Source organism: Barbus barbus (genome assembly GCF_936440315.1).
Source record: "Barbus barbus genome assembly, chromosome: 13".
In the NCBI taxonomy this organism is placed as follows: domain Eukaryota; kingdom Metazoa; phylum Chordata; class Actinopteri; order Cypriniformes; family Cyprinidae; genus Barbus; species Barbus barbus.
Genome location: NC_136741.1, coordinates 16,167,682 through 16,186,689, shown reverse-complemented (window position 1 = coordinate 16,186,689; position 19,008 = coordinate 16,167,682). Strand labels below are relative to the sequence as shown.

Genomic DNA, 19,008 nt, shown 5'->3' with positions numbered 1-19,008 from the left:
GTTAGGCATTCTGATAGAGAACTACTTTAGTGTTCCTCGCAAGAAACAAAGTCAAACAGGTTTGGAACGAGGGTGAGTAACTGATGACAGAAATTACATTTTGACCGAACAGACCCTTTAAATCTGTTATCTATCAACATTTAATGGATTTCCGTAGGATAATGTGTGCATCAAAATGGCTGTCACACGTGTATCTCTATCCTCAAATGCCTGTGGGAAAAGGGGGGAGGTTCTGATATAAAGTATATATAGTGAGCAAAGGAATGAGAGTGAGATCTGATTAGCTACTCTCTGATTCACAAACAACGTCATTTTTCACTCTTGCTTTCGTTCTGCGAGAGGCGCAGCAGTAAATACGTCCACTTTCTGATGACTGCAGGCTTTTCCTCAGCCACGGATACCGGGCCGCGGGCCAGCTGATGACTTTTTGCTCACATTCCTCTTCTTAATGTCCACCCCGAGCCCTGGATTTGTTATTTCTATATTTCATATAAAGGAATCTTCTATCCCCCTCCCTCCCCTCCAGCTAAGCAATTACAGCAAAGGATGGTGAAATCATCTGTGTGTGATCAATTAAAGGATGAGTTTCTCTTTGAAAGCATGTGTGTGAGACTGTTTTTGCATGAGAGGCTACGATGCACAAATATTTCCTGGATTTCTCCATTTGGGATTCGGTCGCCCAGACACATCTCAGTATGTGTAAGTACTCCAGGCTACAGCTGTCCTCTTTGGCTGCCTGTCTTTTTGGCACAGCCACTCAGCACTGTTTTCAAACAGAGACTTCCATGCCTATGTGCATGTGTGGCAACACTGTAAGCCATCACGTTTGCCGCGCCAACGAGCCTTGATGATTAGGGCTGACAGTCCTAGTGTGATAGACAGTGCGATATTGACAAAAAGGATATCCCTATATCCTGGGATTTAGCCGATAATGATTATTTGATGATAATTCTGTGTCTGATACAGTATGCTAACTTGGCTGGTTTAGGTCTATCGTGGACAACTGATGAAATTTTTCATATTTTTGGCAAATCTTCACCATTAAGGGATATCTGCCCCCTTTAATTGATTTCCAGGCGCATTTTTACATTTAGTCCACTTTATTGCTTTATTGAGCATTTTTTCCCCAATTCCACCCACGTCTCTCTCTCCCACTTTGCTTCCTGTTTTCTTAACATATTAATTGTATGCGTTATCTTTTATGTCATACTCTCTCAAGGCTTTTTTTATTTGTATTTTTTATTTGCAGTGTCCCGAGTTTGAATTCCGGCTTGTGGACCTTTCCCAAAATGAGTGACACATAGATAATATCAGCTTTCACACTGTTACACAAACTTGCCAAGAGAGGCAACATTTTATGAAATGAAAATCTTTCTTATGCTAGTTTTAGCCAAATTATAAAGCTATCATTGCACACACAGAAAACTATTCGCAGAGAAGATTTATCCAAGTTGGAGGATGAAGTGAGAAAAATGTTTTAAATAGTCATTTCATTTAATACTAAAAAGTATTGATCAAAATATATTAGTGATATTTGTGGTTGTTGTATTGTTAGCTTAGCATCCAACTAAGCTAACAGATAAACTACTGAAATCAACTAAGTCTCCCGTGCGCTTTATTGTGAGGACGGCTGTTACGTGACACACAGTGTTCCTGCCAATGTACTGTACAATGTTACAAATCTGACACTTATGAATATATCCGTCACTTGGAACAGATCTGTAGTATAGAGTTTTCAGCTGCATGGACAGAATTTACTGGAAGGAGTCCCATGTATCAACACAGCCAAATCCTGTTTGCACTGCCTGTGCTCTGGGATCATTTCCCTTGCTATCGGTTCACCGGCAAGCTGAGGCGGGGGTCAAAGGACTTGCCCCTGAGCTACTACGATCCGCTCATCATTCTTAGATCAAGTCAGCTTTAGAACAGCATGTCTGGGAAGACTGAATACTGAGGGATCGCCAAGGCTCGAGAAGGCCGCAGGTACACAAGTTTCTAATTTGTGTCATTTCTTTCACGAGTATAACAGAAATTAACATTATTTCCCAGAGCAACACTTGTGTACAAACAATGTCCGTTCCACAATCCTCTGCAAATCCTGGAAACGGATAAAGCCTTTAATAAGCTTGCCGCTGAGAACCCTTGAGGCTCGTCTCATAACTCTGAGGCGAGGAAGAGGGGGAGGGGAAAATATAGAAAGACCGACAGCCTGTATATAGCCTTCAGGAACAAAGTCTAATGTTTAACCTGAGTCTTTGCGGTTTTCTAAAGGACTTGAAGCAGAGTCTGGATCCCTGCTGCTTACAGTTTTCTGAAGAAACATTCAAAAACAGTCTGCTTTCACACTTCAGAGCAGATTTCACACAATACGTCGTGCCAGAGTCATCGTACGAACAGCGTGACAGTGAAGTCTGGGTCAGTCAGACCTCTCTTCCCCAGCACAGCTTTTCAGTTTGCTGCAGCTTTTATGTTGACGTCAAAGCAGTTTTGATTTACATGCTCTGGATTTACTGTCCGGTAATAACTTTCAAAGATGGTTTAGGAAAATCTGCACAGAGCACCTCTAATGGCTTCTCTGGTAGAAGAATAACAGCTTGGAGAGCCACTAGAGGGCACTAAACGTCTACTCATGCTCTCAGTTTATTCTTCTCTGCCAGAGTGTAATATATTCACATATATTCCTCTTTTTTCAGCTTCATACATTTCTCTAAGTGTTTGCCCAGAAGGCTAAACAAACGTCTAGGCAGATGAGGTAGAATGAATTTAGGTCAGACAGACTTTTTCTGAACGAAAGGGTGAGTGGAGAGCACTGAAGTCAATTGTAGCCTCTTCTTTCCCTTGTTGCTTTTTCAATTTCCTGACAAAGTGCTCCAACACTCTCTCTTTCTCTCTTTCGTCTAGCCACTCTTCTTTTCTCCAAACACAACAAAGAATGCCCTAACAGGACAACTTTGCATAGTGCTGGACATAAGAAAGACTAAAAAGCTTTGCAGTTCACAAATGATGATACTTATTTGAAGACTGGTCTAAATAAAACAGAAAGCAGACTTTCTGGATAGGATGGAATAAAAGAAGGTGAAATGAGAAGACAAAATGTGAGGAACAAACTGATATTCAGGAAGGAAAATGTATGTACTGTAAGCATCCACTGCCAATTCACAACGCTCGATGTGTATTTAAGCAAAACACTCTGAAGTTAATGGATGTCTTCTTTGATAGGAGGCTTTATCAATTTTACATGATTTGTTTTGCACAGAATATTAAAACACCTGTACCATTAAATGTCACTCTGCCAACTGCATTTACCTTAGAAACCGTATCCAAATATTTTCTCAAATCCAAATAGTTTTAAAACCAAAATGGGCTTTAATACTTAATTCTTGATCAATGCCCCGAGTCGTTTTAAATATATCATGCAGGATTTCACATAAAACTTTTTGATTGTCTGTCAGCACCAAATTTCCATATTCATTTACGTACATATGACAACTTCACATCAGAGCACCTGTCTGAGATATGATAATATACAGACGCCCCCCAGAATAAATAAATAAATAAAAACAACTCTGTTGTGAGGATCAAGATCATCAGATCATGAGGTGAATTTATATTTAAAAAAGCAAAGAAAACTATGAACTCACTGACTGTAGCTGAGAGGTCAAAGGTCAGTAGGCTGCTCTGAATAGATGAATCATTGACTAAAGATCTCACATTCGTTTTAGCTGAACAGTCTGTGTGTGTATGTAAAATTTCCAGGGCTGTCATTTTATTACAAATTTAAATGTAATTAACTGCATGATTAATATACATAAGTATGGTTTGGCCTTTATATATACGGGTCAGAAGACATGAATAATTGCACAATTTTTACCATATACCGGATTTAGTTTTAAATTAAAAAAATGCATTAAATGATCAACCAGGCTTACTGTATACACAGGTCTTAAGAATGAGGATGTCAGCTTTAACTAGTCTTGATAGATGGTAATGGGTGACAGGTGGACAGAAGTTCCTTAGCATTGAGCGAACTCAAACCCAGACTAGAACCAAACTGCCACTTTGGATCCCTGGGACTGTGAGGTGCTCAGAGAAACTATCTTTTGAGCTACTTAAATAAAGAGAGTTAAAGGAAAGAGAGCTACAGGGGATTGGATATGAATGCAGAGGCACTGAGCCAAGAACTCTCGACGTCTTTTCCCAAGACATCACCCCGCCATTACATTTCAGAGACTATCCCAGAATATCACAGTATTTGTTAAAGATCTCATTCAAAAACCATACATTCCATACAACACTTCTATTAAATCAATTTATCAAAGGAAATATAAGTAAAAAAAAAAGTGTCCTTGATAAAGAAAAAAAAAATGTCTGAAATACATAGGGCAAGTTCTTAGAAATATACTTGTATTCATGTTGGTTACTTATGCCTTTGAGAAATTTTTATACATTATCAAAAAAAAAAGAGAAAAGCTCACAATTATTAACTGTAAAAATGTCATGCTGTGTAACCATCAAGTAAAAGTGGTGATATTTTCCTTTTTTAACTATACAAACACATGCACACTTTGAATTATTAATTCATGATAACTATTTCTTAATTGTTAAATTAAGAAATAGTTATCATGAATTATTAATTCATGATAACAATTTAACAATTAAGAAATAGTAAAAATTGTTTTCTTAATGTATTTTTAAACAAATTAATAAATATGGACAAAAAAATAGCAACATTGATCCTAATATGTGCCTGGTCCCCTGCTTTGTCTTCATTTCCTCTCCTAAACTTTATTCATGCTGTCTGCCCATCTTAACATCAACTTGAAAACAGAATATGACTGCTGTTGACACATGGCTCCAGATCCATCTTATAATGGTGCCAAAATACAGCAGGCAGCACTTGAAGTATTTTCCCTTGAAGGAAGTTATACAAGTTTGATTCAAAGAAAGAAGCTACAAAACAGGCTTCAAATGGTCACATGTTCTGCCTGGAGAGCCATGCAAGTAATGAAAATTAAGCGCTGCAACCTGCTCCATAGATGCACACAATGCCACCACACACACAAACAGGAACAACAGCGTGAGGAGGGAAGTTGCAAGGCAATTCATGCAAGTGCTATCTAATTGGGTCTCTCCTTTGAGGAATGCCAGCCAGTTAATCATGTCTGAATACACAGAACTCAATTAGTAGCTTGCTAATGCTAATGCAGACAGATATGAATATTTCATAGCAAACGACGGCAGAGAGCTTCGAACGTATGCTTTGCTACAGTACTTCTAACATCAAGCAAAACAAGCAGGGTGGATTCACCTGCTTCCTCACCCTCTGTACTTCAGCGTGATAGGCGAGCGTGGGCAGCGCTAACTCTTTCAAGATGTGCGCCAGCCGTGAGGTGTGAGGGCAGCTCCAGAAGGGTGTTGGTGTGAGTTTCTGTCTGTTCCCTACCCTTTACATATATCGGCTCGGGCTGAAGGCAAGGTGGGAAGCAATGTCACTTTCAATTAAATGGGGCAGACAGGATACAAAAGAAAGTGCAAAACATTCATTCCTTTCGTGATCTTTAGTGCTCTTGTAATTCTGATCAAAATTGACCTATCAGAATCAGAATTAGCTTTATTGCCAGGTATGTTTGCACATACGAGGTATTTGTTTTAGTGACAGTAGATCCACAGTGCGACAGAATGACAGCAGCAGGACAGGACACAAATAGTAAAAAAAATAAAAATAAAAATACAAATAAAATAAATAATGTACAAATATATAAAAATGGACAATGTGCCAAATAGCCCAAACACAGTATACAAAATAGACAATTCAGTATGTACAGGTATGTTAGGCGCAAATTTGAAATGTAATAAGTATGTGTGTAAAATAAACATAAAAATATGATAGTGTTGTGTGTTTCATGTTTATTGTTAAGAGTTCAAGTGTATATGTGTTCATGGCATCCACTTGAACTTTATTGTGAGCACGTGTAATTGTTGCTGAGGAGCTTTGTTTTTAAACTCTAGTGTGTCATCACCTTCCTCCAGAACAATGACAGACATGACTGTTGGCCCAGCCAAGTGGGTGAAAATTTGAACTATGGCACAGTCTGGCCGACGGGATGCTAGTATCATGCAACAGAGGACATCTGTTACCAGAAGCCTCCGCTGAACGTGGCAAAATATACCCTTACTGGGCCACCCTGGGAAAATGTTTCGACACAGCCTGAAAAATGGACTTTGTGGTTCCATTATACAGTAGGCTATAGGCTTCTATTAGTACACAGGTCTCTTTGTTGAAAAACTGAAGGTTCTTTTGCATTGAAACACTGAAACTGAGTTATTATGGAAAAGATCAGTGGCTCTCAACCAGGGGTCTGCAGTCTAATGTAAAATTATTTAAATTAAAAATGATTATTGATGTAATAAAATAAATCAATCTATAATCTAAATTAATATGGTAAAACAATAACTATTGTTTTAATTAAAGAACATACAGTTTTTGAAAAATATGGATTAAAAAAATTGTGTTTAATTAAATTTATTATATAAATACTCCCAGTTTGTGTTAATAGAAGTAGTTTTATAATAATTACAGCAGGAATTTTAGACATACTGAATACATTTAACCTATATCGGGGATCATTGAATAATGTCAAAAAGGTTGGGGAAAAAATAAATAATTATACATATTATATTTACCAAGGGTGCTGATATTTTTGGCCATGACTGTATATGTGTGTGTGTGTGTGTGTGTGTGTGTATATATATGATTTTTTTCTTGGTGGTAACATGAAAACAGACTTTTCTTGCTAAATAGTTTTCAAAACCATGTGAAACTAACATGAATGTAAAGAGTACATTTCTAAGAAAACCAGTTTTACACTTTTTAAAAGATTGTCCTGTCTTGTGGGTACTCCTATTTGTCACTGACCCAAATAGTAAAATCAAATTTTCTGAAATGCGCAATCTCATAATGGTGATTGCATTTCTCCCCATATTTTCCATGAGAGAGTGTGCAGTAAATCAGGCAGTAATGAAGCAGGCCATAGGGACCTGTCCATTTATCGAAACCAGCCTCCATCCAACAAGTTGTCTGGATCTGAATAATCATGCAGTAAAAGTCCAGGAGGAAAGATGGGGAAGGGGGACCACGTTAAACACGCCCGATTACCAGAAATTATGATCGCCAATTAATTAAGTGCTCCAGGCAATTAAGTGTTCTAACAGTAGTAACGTGAGCCGCCTGGCAGGAAGAGAGCAATTTCGACAGGGAAGAGATCTGCAGGGTGCCACAAACATAGCACCTTACTAACATAATTAACCTCAGTGCCATTCAGCCCTGCAGTCCGCCTGCTTCAAAAAAACAGGGCTATCTCGCAAATGAAAGCAGTCTCAGCCATTAGTCTTGTTGAGATGATCAGCAGTGGGCAACTTACATGGAACAAAACGGCATTTACCTCTTGTTGCTCAACAGCAGGGCGGCCATTTCCTACGCTGATCCTGGATTAAGAACTAATTTATTGGCTGTGAAAATGTTTTTGTGTATTTAACATCATGGTTAAGGATACACTTAGTGAATAAGGTCAATAGTGATCTGCTTAACTGATCAAATCTCATATTAAAAGACTTTGTACTTTGACTTCTGATGGAAGTTCACTTTTAATTTCAGGTAGTCACAACAAGTTGCTCACGTCATGCCTTTTACTCCAGAATCAGCTCACATCATGCCTGCCAAGCCACAGCCTGCTCACGTCATGCCTGCCAAACCACAGCCTGCTTACGTCATGTCTGCTACTCCAAGGCCTACTCACGTCATGCCTGCCACTCCAGGACCTGCTCACGTCATGCCTGACAAGCCAGAGTCTGCTCACATCATGCCTGCCAAGTCAGAGTCTGCTCACGTCATGCCTGCCAAGCCACAGACTGCTCACGTCATGCCTGTCAAGCCACAGACTGCTCACGTCATGCCTGACAAGCCAGAGTCTGCTCACATCATGCCTGCCAAGTCAGAGTCTGCTCACGTCATGCCTGCCAAGCCACAGACTGCTCACGTCATGCCTGTCAAGCCACAGTCTGCTCACGTCACGCCAGAGTCTACGGGGCCTGCTCACGTCACGGCCGTCATTCCAGAGACTCGTCACGTCTCAGGTGATCGTCCAGGGTTTCGTCACGTCACAGCAAAGATTCCAGAGCCTGATTCCCCGGCCAAGATGGCCGCCATGCCTGAGTCCTCGGCCAAGATGGCCACCACACCTGAGCCTCGCCATGTCACGGCTGTCACCAAAATTTCCACAAAGGATTTTTGGTGGTGGTGGGGGGGGGCTATAGTACCCCAAGACTGAAAGAACTGATATCTAGTGTGATGGACTCGGTGAAAGCTGCAGGCATCCCGGTGATGTCAGTGCTCTGAAGCCCTGCCATCTTAGAGGTCCTGCCACCCTTTGCTGCCCTTCCTGTAATGGCGGTCGCCATTTTGAGCGTGTGGGCTGCACATTGCACTCCTGAGGCCTCTCCTGTCCACGAATCTGCCTCAGAGGCCTCTTCTGTCCATGAGTCTACTCTATAGGCCTCTCCTGTCCATGAATCTGCTCCTAAAGCCTCTCCTGTCCGTGTATCCACTACAGTGCCTCCAGAGGTGGTGGCTTCTGCTGCAGAATCTCCCGAGGTGGTGGCACCCACTTTTGAACTCACTGTCTGTCATGTCACGGCCAAGGAAGCTGTTCATGAACTCACTGTGCCACAGGTCATGGCCATGGAGGTCGTTCATGAACTCGCTGTCTGTCCAGTTGTGGCTATGAAAGCTGCTCAAGAACTCTACCTGTTCTGCCACCATCAAGTGGTCTGTCCATGTCTCTGCTCCGCCATGGCTTCCTGCTCTGCCGGCACCACCCAGCCGTCTTGCTCTGCCTGCTCCGCCATGGCTTCCTGCCCTGCTGGCTCCGCCATATCTACATAATCTTCTGAATCTAACCAGGTGGTCTCCTGCTTCACTGTTCCACAGTCTGCCTCTGGTCCATGGCCCAGGTCCTCCAGTACTTCACTGTCTGCCACTGCTCCTCAGCCCAGGTCCGCCAGTCTGCCTCTGCTCCTCAGCCCAGGTCCTCCACTGCTCCATGATCCAGGTCCACTCCCTCTGCACGGACCTGGCCCTCCGTCCCACCCCCTGGTCTATCTTGGTCCCACCACCCTCCTTGACTGTTTTTTTTTTTTTTGAGCGACAGGAGTCACTCCTAGAAGGGGGGGGGGGGAAATTCTGAAACGCCACACCTGCTTCCTCTATGGTGACTTCTTATGGTGGAGGCCTTGTTCCACTGTTATTGGTCACTACTGAGCGGTTTCCTTGTCTTGTTTTTGCCTTGCCTGTGTTTTGGATTACTCTTTTGACTTGCCCTGGATATTGTTGTTTGCTGGTGTTCAACCCTGCCCATCTTGACCAAGATCTGTACAATAAAGCTTGCAATTGGATCGTATCCCTTTTGTCACGTTTCAGTCCTTTATTATCTTAATACTAATAATAATAATAAAAAAAACAGATTGCAAGATGTAGATGTACCAATTGCCTTTTTATATTTTTATTTCTTAGTGAAAATAAGCTTCCTTATGAAACAGTGGATCAGTCCAAAACAGAAGCTGGAAGGCCAAAAGAAGCAATCAGGCTGAGCTGATGAATATGGATAACAGTTTGTGACATAGACACTGGCCCATGGGGGACTTGACCAAAGAGTTTGAACCAGGGAGAATTTTTGTGTTCCTAAATATTTATGTAGAGGAGTAAACACATGTCAAAGCTGATATTGCACTAGGGAAAGAGCCACAAGCTGCACTTCCCCCACTAGCACTCTCTGTACAAAGCTCTTAATTTATGATAATGTGCATCATCCAACAAACTCACTCAGAGAGGGGACACATAAATTTAGCCTCAGCTGTGCAGTCTTCTGTACTTTGTGTTCATAAACCCTGGGAAAGCATGACCTGTGTGACTATTACAAAACTTTTTAAAGGGAATTCACAGAATGCATTTTGCCCGCTGATAGTGGCGTATATATTTGCACACTAGGTGTTGCTTTAGCACCTGATTTATTAAAGAAATTATGCAAATTGGGTATCTGTGAGCCTGTTCTGAGTGCTAGGTTGTGGAGGATGCATCATGGCTATGCCACTGCAATCCAGGACTCACCTAATATATCATATATAGGCTCAACTACATCAAATGGTGAATAATTGCTGCCATGGTAAACAGAAAATATGGGTTAATGACATGATGCTTTTTAGTGCAGGCTGTAATGTGGTGCAACTTTCGCCAAAATGAATGATATTTAAGTAAAAAAAATAGTAAAAATTTGAATTTTTCAGCAGTCATTACTTCAGTCCTGGCTGCTGAAAATTTTGCTTTGATATCGCAGGAATACATTAGGCTACATTGTAAAACATTGACATAAAAAGTAGATATTTCAAATTGTAATAGTAATTCAAAATATTACTCTTTTGACTGTATTTTTAAACAAATAAATGCAGCCCTGGTGAACATAAGAGACTTCTTTTAAAAAACATTAATAAATCTTACAGACCCCAAATTTTTAAACAGTATGGTACTTAAAAACTTGAAACTTTGAAAATTTTGAAATGAATGATTGAAATGAAGATGTTCACATGTATTAAGTCTGTAAGGAAAAGTTTTTTCCTTCAAAGTTACAGCACTTTTAGAGTCATTACATTGAAACTTCTCTTGAAAAATGGTTTAAAAATCATTTGCAACTAACATAAATACACAGTTTACATTCCTAAAAACTTGCACTGTTTTAAACTAAATTTTAAACTTCTCATATGCCATTAACTCATGTACATAAACATCTCTTTTGAATTAAACTGTATTTACCGCCTACATTCTGCTGGTGCTGTACAAGCTAGCTAGCTTTACACTGAGAGGTGTCTATTTGTACATTTGCATACAAACACAGCACTTAGCCCACACCAAGGAACCAACTCTCTCATTTGCCAGAGTAACACTTCTGTTCACCCCAAAGTAGTGTCTTTTTCCTTCCCGTGTTTTAGGCCCTAGCAGTTTTCAGGAACAATTGTCTCTAAGTAACCCTACTAATCACACAGCTCAACAGAGAAGCCTCAAGCGCTGAACTTTCCCCTTAAATCCCTGTCAAAACGCTACAAACCGAAAGGATTAAAGGAGGAGGAGAATGATGTGGTGGTTCTGCATTTCATTGCAGAGAAATTGTGAAAGTGTCTGTAAACTTTGAAGTTTTTATAAAATTTGTATTTTTTGCATGAATTGTCTTAAAAAATTTGCCAGCAGGCTGAACATACTGTAAATCCTGGGCAAACATCAGTGCTGTAAACTGTGAATAATGTGCTGTTGACTTTGCATAAAAACCTGTTCCCACTGTGCAATATAAAATTGAAATAGTTGAGTATGTGTAAGAGGCTCGGTGAACATGTACAGCCTCAGTTACATTAGGTATTTGAAAACGAAAAAGGTCCGAGAGCGGATACCAGATGCACGCAACAGCTGATGCTTTAACAACACATCAAGTTAATAAGTGAAAACAACAGACAAACCACTGATGTCACATTAACAGGATTAGAGACCACTTCATGCAAAAAGGGGGATTAATTGAGCTGTGAATAAGTTTATCTGTATAGCGCCATATTCAAACAAGCAATGATAAGTCGCTGATGGGTGGAGCCAGGGAAAACACACAAAAGCTGATTATTACCATTGTGCTTTGTGGGTCAGTTGCGACGCTGGGAGCACACGGACGATAAGCAGATGGGAGAGCAGGAATCAGATGAGAAAGAACAGAGAATCTCCAGCAGGCAGCCTTCCTGTCTATTACTGAAAGGAATGAATGATATCTAGTTGAACTGTTCAGAAGTTCTGTGTTGTCTATTGCCTAGAGGCGGAGACATGCTAAAGATATCAGTGCTGTTACAAAGAATATGCAAAACAAGAGATAACAAATGGTCTGCTATTTCCTGTTTGATGCTATAGAGAAAGATTACTGGATGTCACTGTATGATAGTCTTTATTCCCAAACTAATTCATACTCAGCACTACAGTTTCTGTTTGAAATCAAAATCAAAAATAAAAATAATAATAAACTATTGTTAAAAAATGTTTGGGGTATGTTCTTTTTAAAAGAAGTTTAAAATATCTGTTCTCTATTTTAGTATGTTTTAAAATTACCCTCCAGAAATCACTCTGATATGCTGATTTGTTGCTCAAAAATCATTTCCCATTATTATCAGTTAAAGACAGTTGGGCTGCCTATTATTTTTGAGGAAACTGATAAATTTTTCAAAATTCTTTGATAAATAGAATGCTCAAAAGAACAGCATTTATTTGATATGCAAATGTTTTGTTAAAATAATTCAGAAACCTTTCCTGACACTTATGATTAATTTAATACACCCTTGCTAAAGTATAAATGGAAAAACCTTACTCACCCCAAACTCTCTCTCTCTCTCTCTCTCTCTCTCTCTCTCTCTCACACACACACTACACATTCAGACTCTAATGATTGATTATTAACTGTGCAAACTGTAGCTGTTCAAAGAAAGATACCATAAGGGAAACTTGACATAATAAATGCTCACAACAATTATAAATGGAATGTAACAGATTTTGTACAAAACCAGGGGTGAAATTTGAGCTTCTTAAAAGGAAAGAGAGAAATTAGTTACAGAATGCTGTCAAGATGTCTTGTTGATGACTAGATGTGTTTTGAAGTCAAGATGAATCAATTTTAAATGCCACAATGAAGAGCTGCAATCCTGTAATGAAGTTACGATCATTATGATAAATTATTTTAACTCAGGGCCTAACAAGTTGACATGAAAACTGTATTGAAAACACTTCAAAAACACAATGACTGTCATACACCAAAGGTATTTATAGAAGGAAATGCAGTTATTTAGCAAGACGTGTCCAGTTTCCCAAGAAGTAGAAAAGAAGATTTCAATACATTTAGTTTCTTTTCTTTAGAACAAAGCAAATGACATTAGATACATAACAGGTGTTTCCCCCCATTCTGTCTCTCTAGTGGCAAACAGAGCAGTAAATTAGATGTTTATATAGGAACAATGAAAATACAATTGCTATGATCCTTTCTCTGCAGATAAATAAACTGATAAATAATGTACAATGTGTATTCTTCCTATCTTAAAAGATTCCTAGACTGACTCGCTGGCCTCATTTGAAGTTTTCCCCCAGCTCATTGGGGGACTGCCATGTCTCTATAGAGACCAAAGTCTCATGCTCATTCTCTAATCGCACAGAGGCGTATGACCCTGAGGATGAGGAGAGAAGAAGAAGAAATTACTTTCATTAAGAAATTCAGATTTCTTCCATCCTTTTGATCTTGTGCCAGAAGAACATTTATGCTGATGAAATGCATAAATAAAGTTCTTAAATTATCCCGGCCCTCTTTAGCGCATGGATCCAAGTTGGAAAACTTCCAGAGGAAGACAAGCACAATCATTCTGAGAGCTGATCAGTGTAGTGGGGGTGATTCAAGAGATGGCCTGAGTCACCGATACTTCAACTGTTCAAGGGATTCATCTGTTGAAGTAGTACACAGACAGACATAATAGTCTGACGCTGTTCTTTGGAACAAAGGTTAACTATTGCTTTGCAGTCTTGTTACTTATAGCCTATTCTCTATCATTTTTTAGTTCAGCAAAACGGAGCGAAATTAATTAAATTTACAAACCCAGTGTCTCTCTCAGTATATTGCATTGTGGCTTGAAGTACAGGGGAAAATCAAGGGACAGTTCACCCCAAAAAAAAAAAAAAAAACGTCTCAGTGTTTGTCTATACAATGAAAGTTAGTGGGGTTCAGTGTTGTTTAACCCCCAACAGTCTTCTTTTGTGTTCTGCAGAAGAAAAAAATTCATACAGGTTTAAGTAAGGGTGAGAAAATAACAGAAATGCTATTTTTGTATGAACTATCCCTTTGATATCTAAAAAAAACAGCAGCAGCAGAAAACCTGCACTGCTACGGTGTTAAAATGTATTATTAAAAATGTATTATTTCCGATTTGCCTATGCTCCCTTGAATATTCAGTAATGAAGCTGTGAAACTCTGCCCTCTACTGAACTCCACGATGGCACTGTGCCCTAGTCACAGCGGTAAGTGTAGATGATTTAGTAAGGGTTTACTGAAAAGCTGGAGGAGTAGTAAGGTGGTTTTGGCTTTGGTGACAGTGCTTGAAATTACACTGAATTTGCCATTTTGAGTAGTGGGCAACAAAGAAAAGCAGTGAAACCTCAGTGCTAGGGCTATATGTTATAATTTGGAGAACTTGGCATTTCCTACAATATCAGCTACATATGATGCAACAAAGGCTGTCATGTAGTCAAAGTGATCCTCATCACCCTAAATATGAACATTCTTAACTTCTTTTGGCTGACATAAATCAATAACACAAAAACACAGAGAGAGGTAGAAAGTTACAGGTTAGATAAATGGATCTGCACATTCAACACAATCTCAGGACAATTCATAACTGTTTTATATTTTGTTGAATTGGTGGCTAATTCATAATGCATACATTTGTATGTTTTTTTATGACCTGCTTAAGCCCCAGTGACGGTTATGTTTAGGGGTGGACTTTCATGGTTGCTTTTTTCCCTAAATATTGTATGTTTTTTTACAAATCACATAATACAAATTACAAAATTGCCCCCTCATAAAATAGGTACTGTACATTTTCCGATAAAATCAGGTTGGCATATTTGTAAGGGATAAAACACAGTCGGATTGGTGCTTTGTGTCAGGATCCCGATCACTTAGTCAGGGCTACTATATGGCTACTTCCAACTGAATACATGCATGAACATGGAATATGCAATATTGAGTTATTAATAAAAATTGTGTGCTCAGTCATACAGAGTTGTTCTGGTCAACAGGGCATCTGTTTAGAGCGAGATGCTCAAACCAGGGCCCACATATTGACATTTTGATTTGGCCCAAAATGACATAGCACAAGAGGGCATAATAATAACTTTTTTTTTTATTTAAAATTTTTTGAATAAGTGAATTAAAAATTCAAAAGAAAAAAAAAAGAAATCTAGTTGGATATCTCGCAAAATATAATTTTGGCTCACAGTGTGGCCCTTCAAAAGTTAGGCAACTCTGGTTTAGACCATTTAAATTGTTAAACAAATCTGACCAATATTAACAATATTCTGGCTTCTTTGAAATTTGCATTGTCTGTATAAAAGAGAAGAACACTAAAGAAAGTGCTGGCTCAGTAATACAGCGGTTTCTTAAAAGGGAAACTGGGAAATACACAGGCCACAACAGAAATGTAAGTAGGCTACACATGCCATTGGAAGTGGAAATAACACAAGTACAAACGGGAAACAATGATGAAATAAAAGGCAGTTTGAGGAATGGCCTGGTTTCTTTGTGAGTTGGGCTAATACTTATTTTTGGTGCTGACCGACTCTGCATTTCAAAATGTTAAACTTACAGTAAAGATTGATCAAACAGAAAAGGCCTTTTCTGCACTTTTGATCTTGTCAGGTTGGAAATGGGTCAGCATGTGATCCATATAAACACCACAATCAAATAAAGAATCCTTTTATAACAATATTTCACTTTCTACAGAGCCTGCTCTCTTACATATAAAGAGCCATGGCTGAGAAAGATCAGACCAGGTTACTGGTGGCTAAGTGTGAACTAATTTGATTGAACTGGGGCCAGTTGCGTAAACTTAGCCACCATGTTAAGACTGTGTCTTAAGAACTAGTTTGACCAACTAGCAGTTGCAAAGGGGTAATAAGTCTTACTTTTCCAATACAAATAATACCAATCTACCTTTTCATAACTGAATTAAAAAAGTTATGACCAGTCTTGAAGAAAAAAAATTAGATGACTAACTTTTTAAGACTAGTCTAAACAGTTTATGCAACCGGCCCCAGGTCTTCCAAAAAATGTGGTTGTCGAAATGGTGTGAAAGAGTTTGTGACATTACAGCCTTTATTTATTTAAAATCGTTTGTGGATCTTTCTGGACCCAACCAATGAGTCAATGTCTGGCTAGAACAACACCATCTGTCCTAAAATGCATCTTTCTCCATTGACAGCCATTACAAAATTAGCTACTTACAAAATTAGAATATGAATACTAATAGCCAGCTATTACAGACCCCTAAGCAGAACTGCTAACTAAATGAATGCAATACTCTTAATGTAATCCCTTTGTGTTTCCCATACAGAGTAGCTGAAAAGTCTGCATTTCAAAACAGGAATTAAAAAGTGTTTTGTAATAATGACAAACAAAATATGGTTCTCAAAACTTTTAATGTCTACCAGCACATGCAGATGTTGCACAACTCTCAAATGTGGGAAAACATGCTCAGAGAGTTTGTTAGCTTTTTATAAGAAACTCCTAACCTCTAATTCGATGAGAAATGTTCATTTTCATTTCTTACTGTAGCTGTCACTAATTTCCTTTTCTCTTACCGTTCGCCTGAAGAAATGAGAGAATTTTCAACAGATATTTTCAGAAACAAAAAAAGGAAGGTGGACGGTGGAGGGAGAAAAAGGAGGCCCTGATTTGGTTTCCAATCTACAAAGGAAAGTAATCCTATCTGGCAGTCTAATGTGATTTTAATACTCGTGTTACATCTCAAGTGTGATTTGCCCGTGTGAAAGCTTATCAGATGTATGGGATGGAGTTGAACGTGAAGCTTGGTCTTTTGCATGCAAGGCCACTGTTTGTCTAATCTTTATGCCTCCTATGGATTTGACTACTGAGCTAACAAGTGTGAAGCAGCTCATCATGAAAGAATGAGGAGTGTGACAGGAATAGGTGAATGATTATGAAAACAGCAACGTTTTGGGTAACATTTCTTAAAAAACCTAAATCCAGGTTTTATACAGAGCCAGATGCTTCTGGCAGATCTTAGACAAGTTCTCAGAACATGGAGCTAATGAGAGCTGAAGCTAGCTTCATATGAAGACAAGGAAACTAGAGCATCAAAGAGCATGCAAACTAGTGCCGTTGAAGTATTTCCTCTTGGATATGTGTGTAGAAATGTGCTGAGCGGCAAGTAAACGAACAGTATGAATGTGTGCTTGTAGACAACAAAAGATGAGGTCACGATGCATCACTATACTTATCTATATATAAACATGCATTTACTAATAAATTGTGATTTCAGCTGTTGTTGTCCACATGCATGCAGATACATTAAAAAAATAAATAATATTAAAAATTATTAAATATAATTATGTTTATATATACACACTACAATTCAAAAGTAACAATGCAGGATTTTCCTAAAAAATCTATTTCAAATCAGGGTTATAATCATGACTAAAACTAAAACTGAAACTAAAATTAGGGCAACAGCCTTTTTATTTAGTTTAACCAGCATTTACTGAAATAAACTAAAACTGAAATAAAATTAATAAAAACTATGAATCTTTAAAACATGACAAAAACAACACAATTACTAATACTTTAAAGTGAAAATATAAAAATAAAATCTGAAATCATACTTAAAATATTTATAAAAAACATGAAATAGTATCCCAATAATACTAAAATAACACTTTCAAATAAATGCTGTTTTTTCAAAGGATCCTGAAAAAATGCATCATGGTTTGCACAGTTTTTAAGATAGATAATAATAAGAAATGCTGAGCATGAAATTAGCATATTAGAATGATAGAATGTGAGAAATGTGGCAAAGTGCTTTGTCCATGACACATAACGAGATGCTGTGCTCCAGAGACCTGGATTTAAGTCCAGCCTGGGTTATGTTATGATATATATATATATATATATATATATATATATATAAACCTGTCACATCTTCACCATCCTAATGTAATAAAATCAAAAAGGTTAATACATAATAAAACTCACACATGTATTCCTCAACATTAGAAAGAAATGACTGTACGTATGTACACCTGTTGTGCATCCAGCAGATATTTTGCATGACTAAGAACACTTAATCCTTTATAGTTCACCTAAAAATGAAAATGTTGTCATTATTTACTCACCCTCATGTCATTCCACACCTTTATAAGTTCCGTTCTTATGTTGAACACACACAAAAAAGATATTTTGATGAACCAAACAGTTGTTGGTCCCCAATGACTTCCATAGTAGAGAAAGAAATTAAACTATGGAAGTCAATGGGGACCATCAACTGCAGCATTCTTCAAAATATATTATTTTGTGTTCAACATAAGAAAGAAACTCATACAGGTTTGGAACGAAATGAGGGTGAGTAAATTATGACAAAATGTTTATTTATTGGAACTATCCCTTTAACTATTAGTGTTTGAGATCCACTGTGTGTATATAGAGCGTTGAGCGGATCACACTCACGATATAGCAGGGTTCGCAGTAGGCCTTCTTCTCCACGGAATAAAAGGGCTTCCCTCTCAGTTTAGAGCCACAGGTCATGCAGATGAAGCAGTCTACGTGGAAAACCTGGTCCATGGCAGTACAACCCGTTCCCTCACCAACCACATTCTCCCCACAGCTTGCACAGCGACCTGCAAAATACAGCAATGGAACTATTGTTCAGATGCAGAAGGAAAATTACATAAACTATAACAAACACATTCAATACTATAAAATATAAACACAATATGGTGATAGAGATTAAAAAAGACTGTAGAGGTAAAGGTTTAACAGATAATACATATATAGTGTAAATAGCACCATCTGCCACTTTCATGTGAAACCATTCTAATTAAGAATAGCTATTTCAAGTGGTGATATGGTTTATTCACCCTTTGCTATCCTCCAAACCAAAAGGTTTCTGCATCTATATATATTTATTTATTTTTTTCAAAGGAGATGAGATGTTTCAACTATAAAGAAAACTAACACTTAAGCTTTCAGGTTCGGAGATAATCTTGAATAAACAGTGTTTCTGTTGCCCCTTTCAAGCCAACTCATCTTTGTGGTACAACCAATGATAACAATCTACTCTACTGAGTAATTGCAAGTCTTGTGGATAAAAAGAGTCAATGTCAAA

At 38.4% G+C, this 19,008-nt stretch overlaps 1 protein-coding gene across 4 annotated transcripts in view; it reads right to left on the bottom strand.

Moving 5' to 3' along the window:
* lpp (LIM domain containing preferred translocation partner in lipoma) overlaps positions 1 to 19,008 on the bottom strand; it is a 232,146-nt gene that overhangs the window by 33,952 nt on the left and 179,186 nt on the right. For all 4 annotated transcript variants that reach the window (XM_079431836.1, XM_079431834.1, XM_079431835.1 and 1 more), the window contains exon 8: positions 18,351 to 18,520. In XM_079431836.1, coding sequence (XP_079287962.1) covers positions 18,351 to 18,520 — 170 coding nt within the window. The remainder of the gene's footprint in view (positions 1 to 18,350; positions 18,521 to 19,008) is intronic.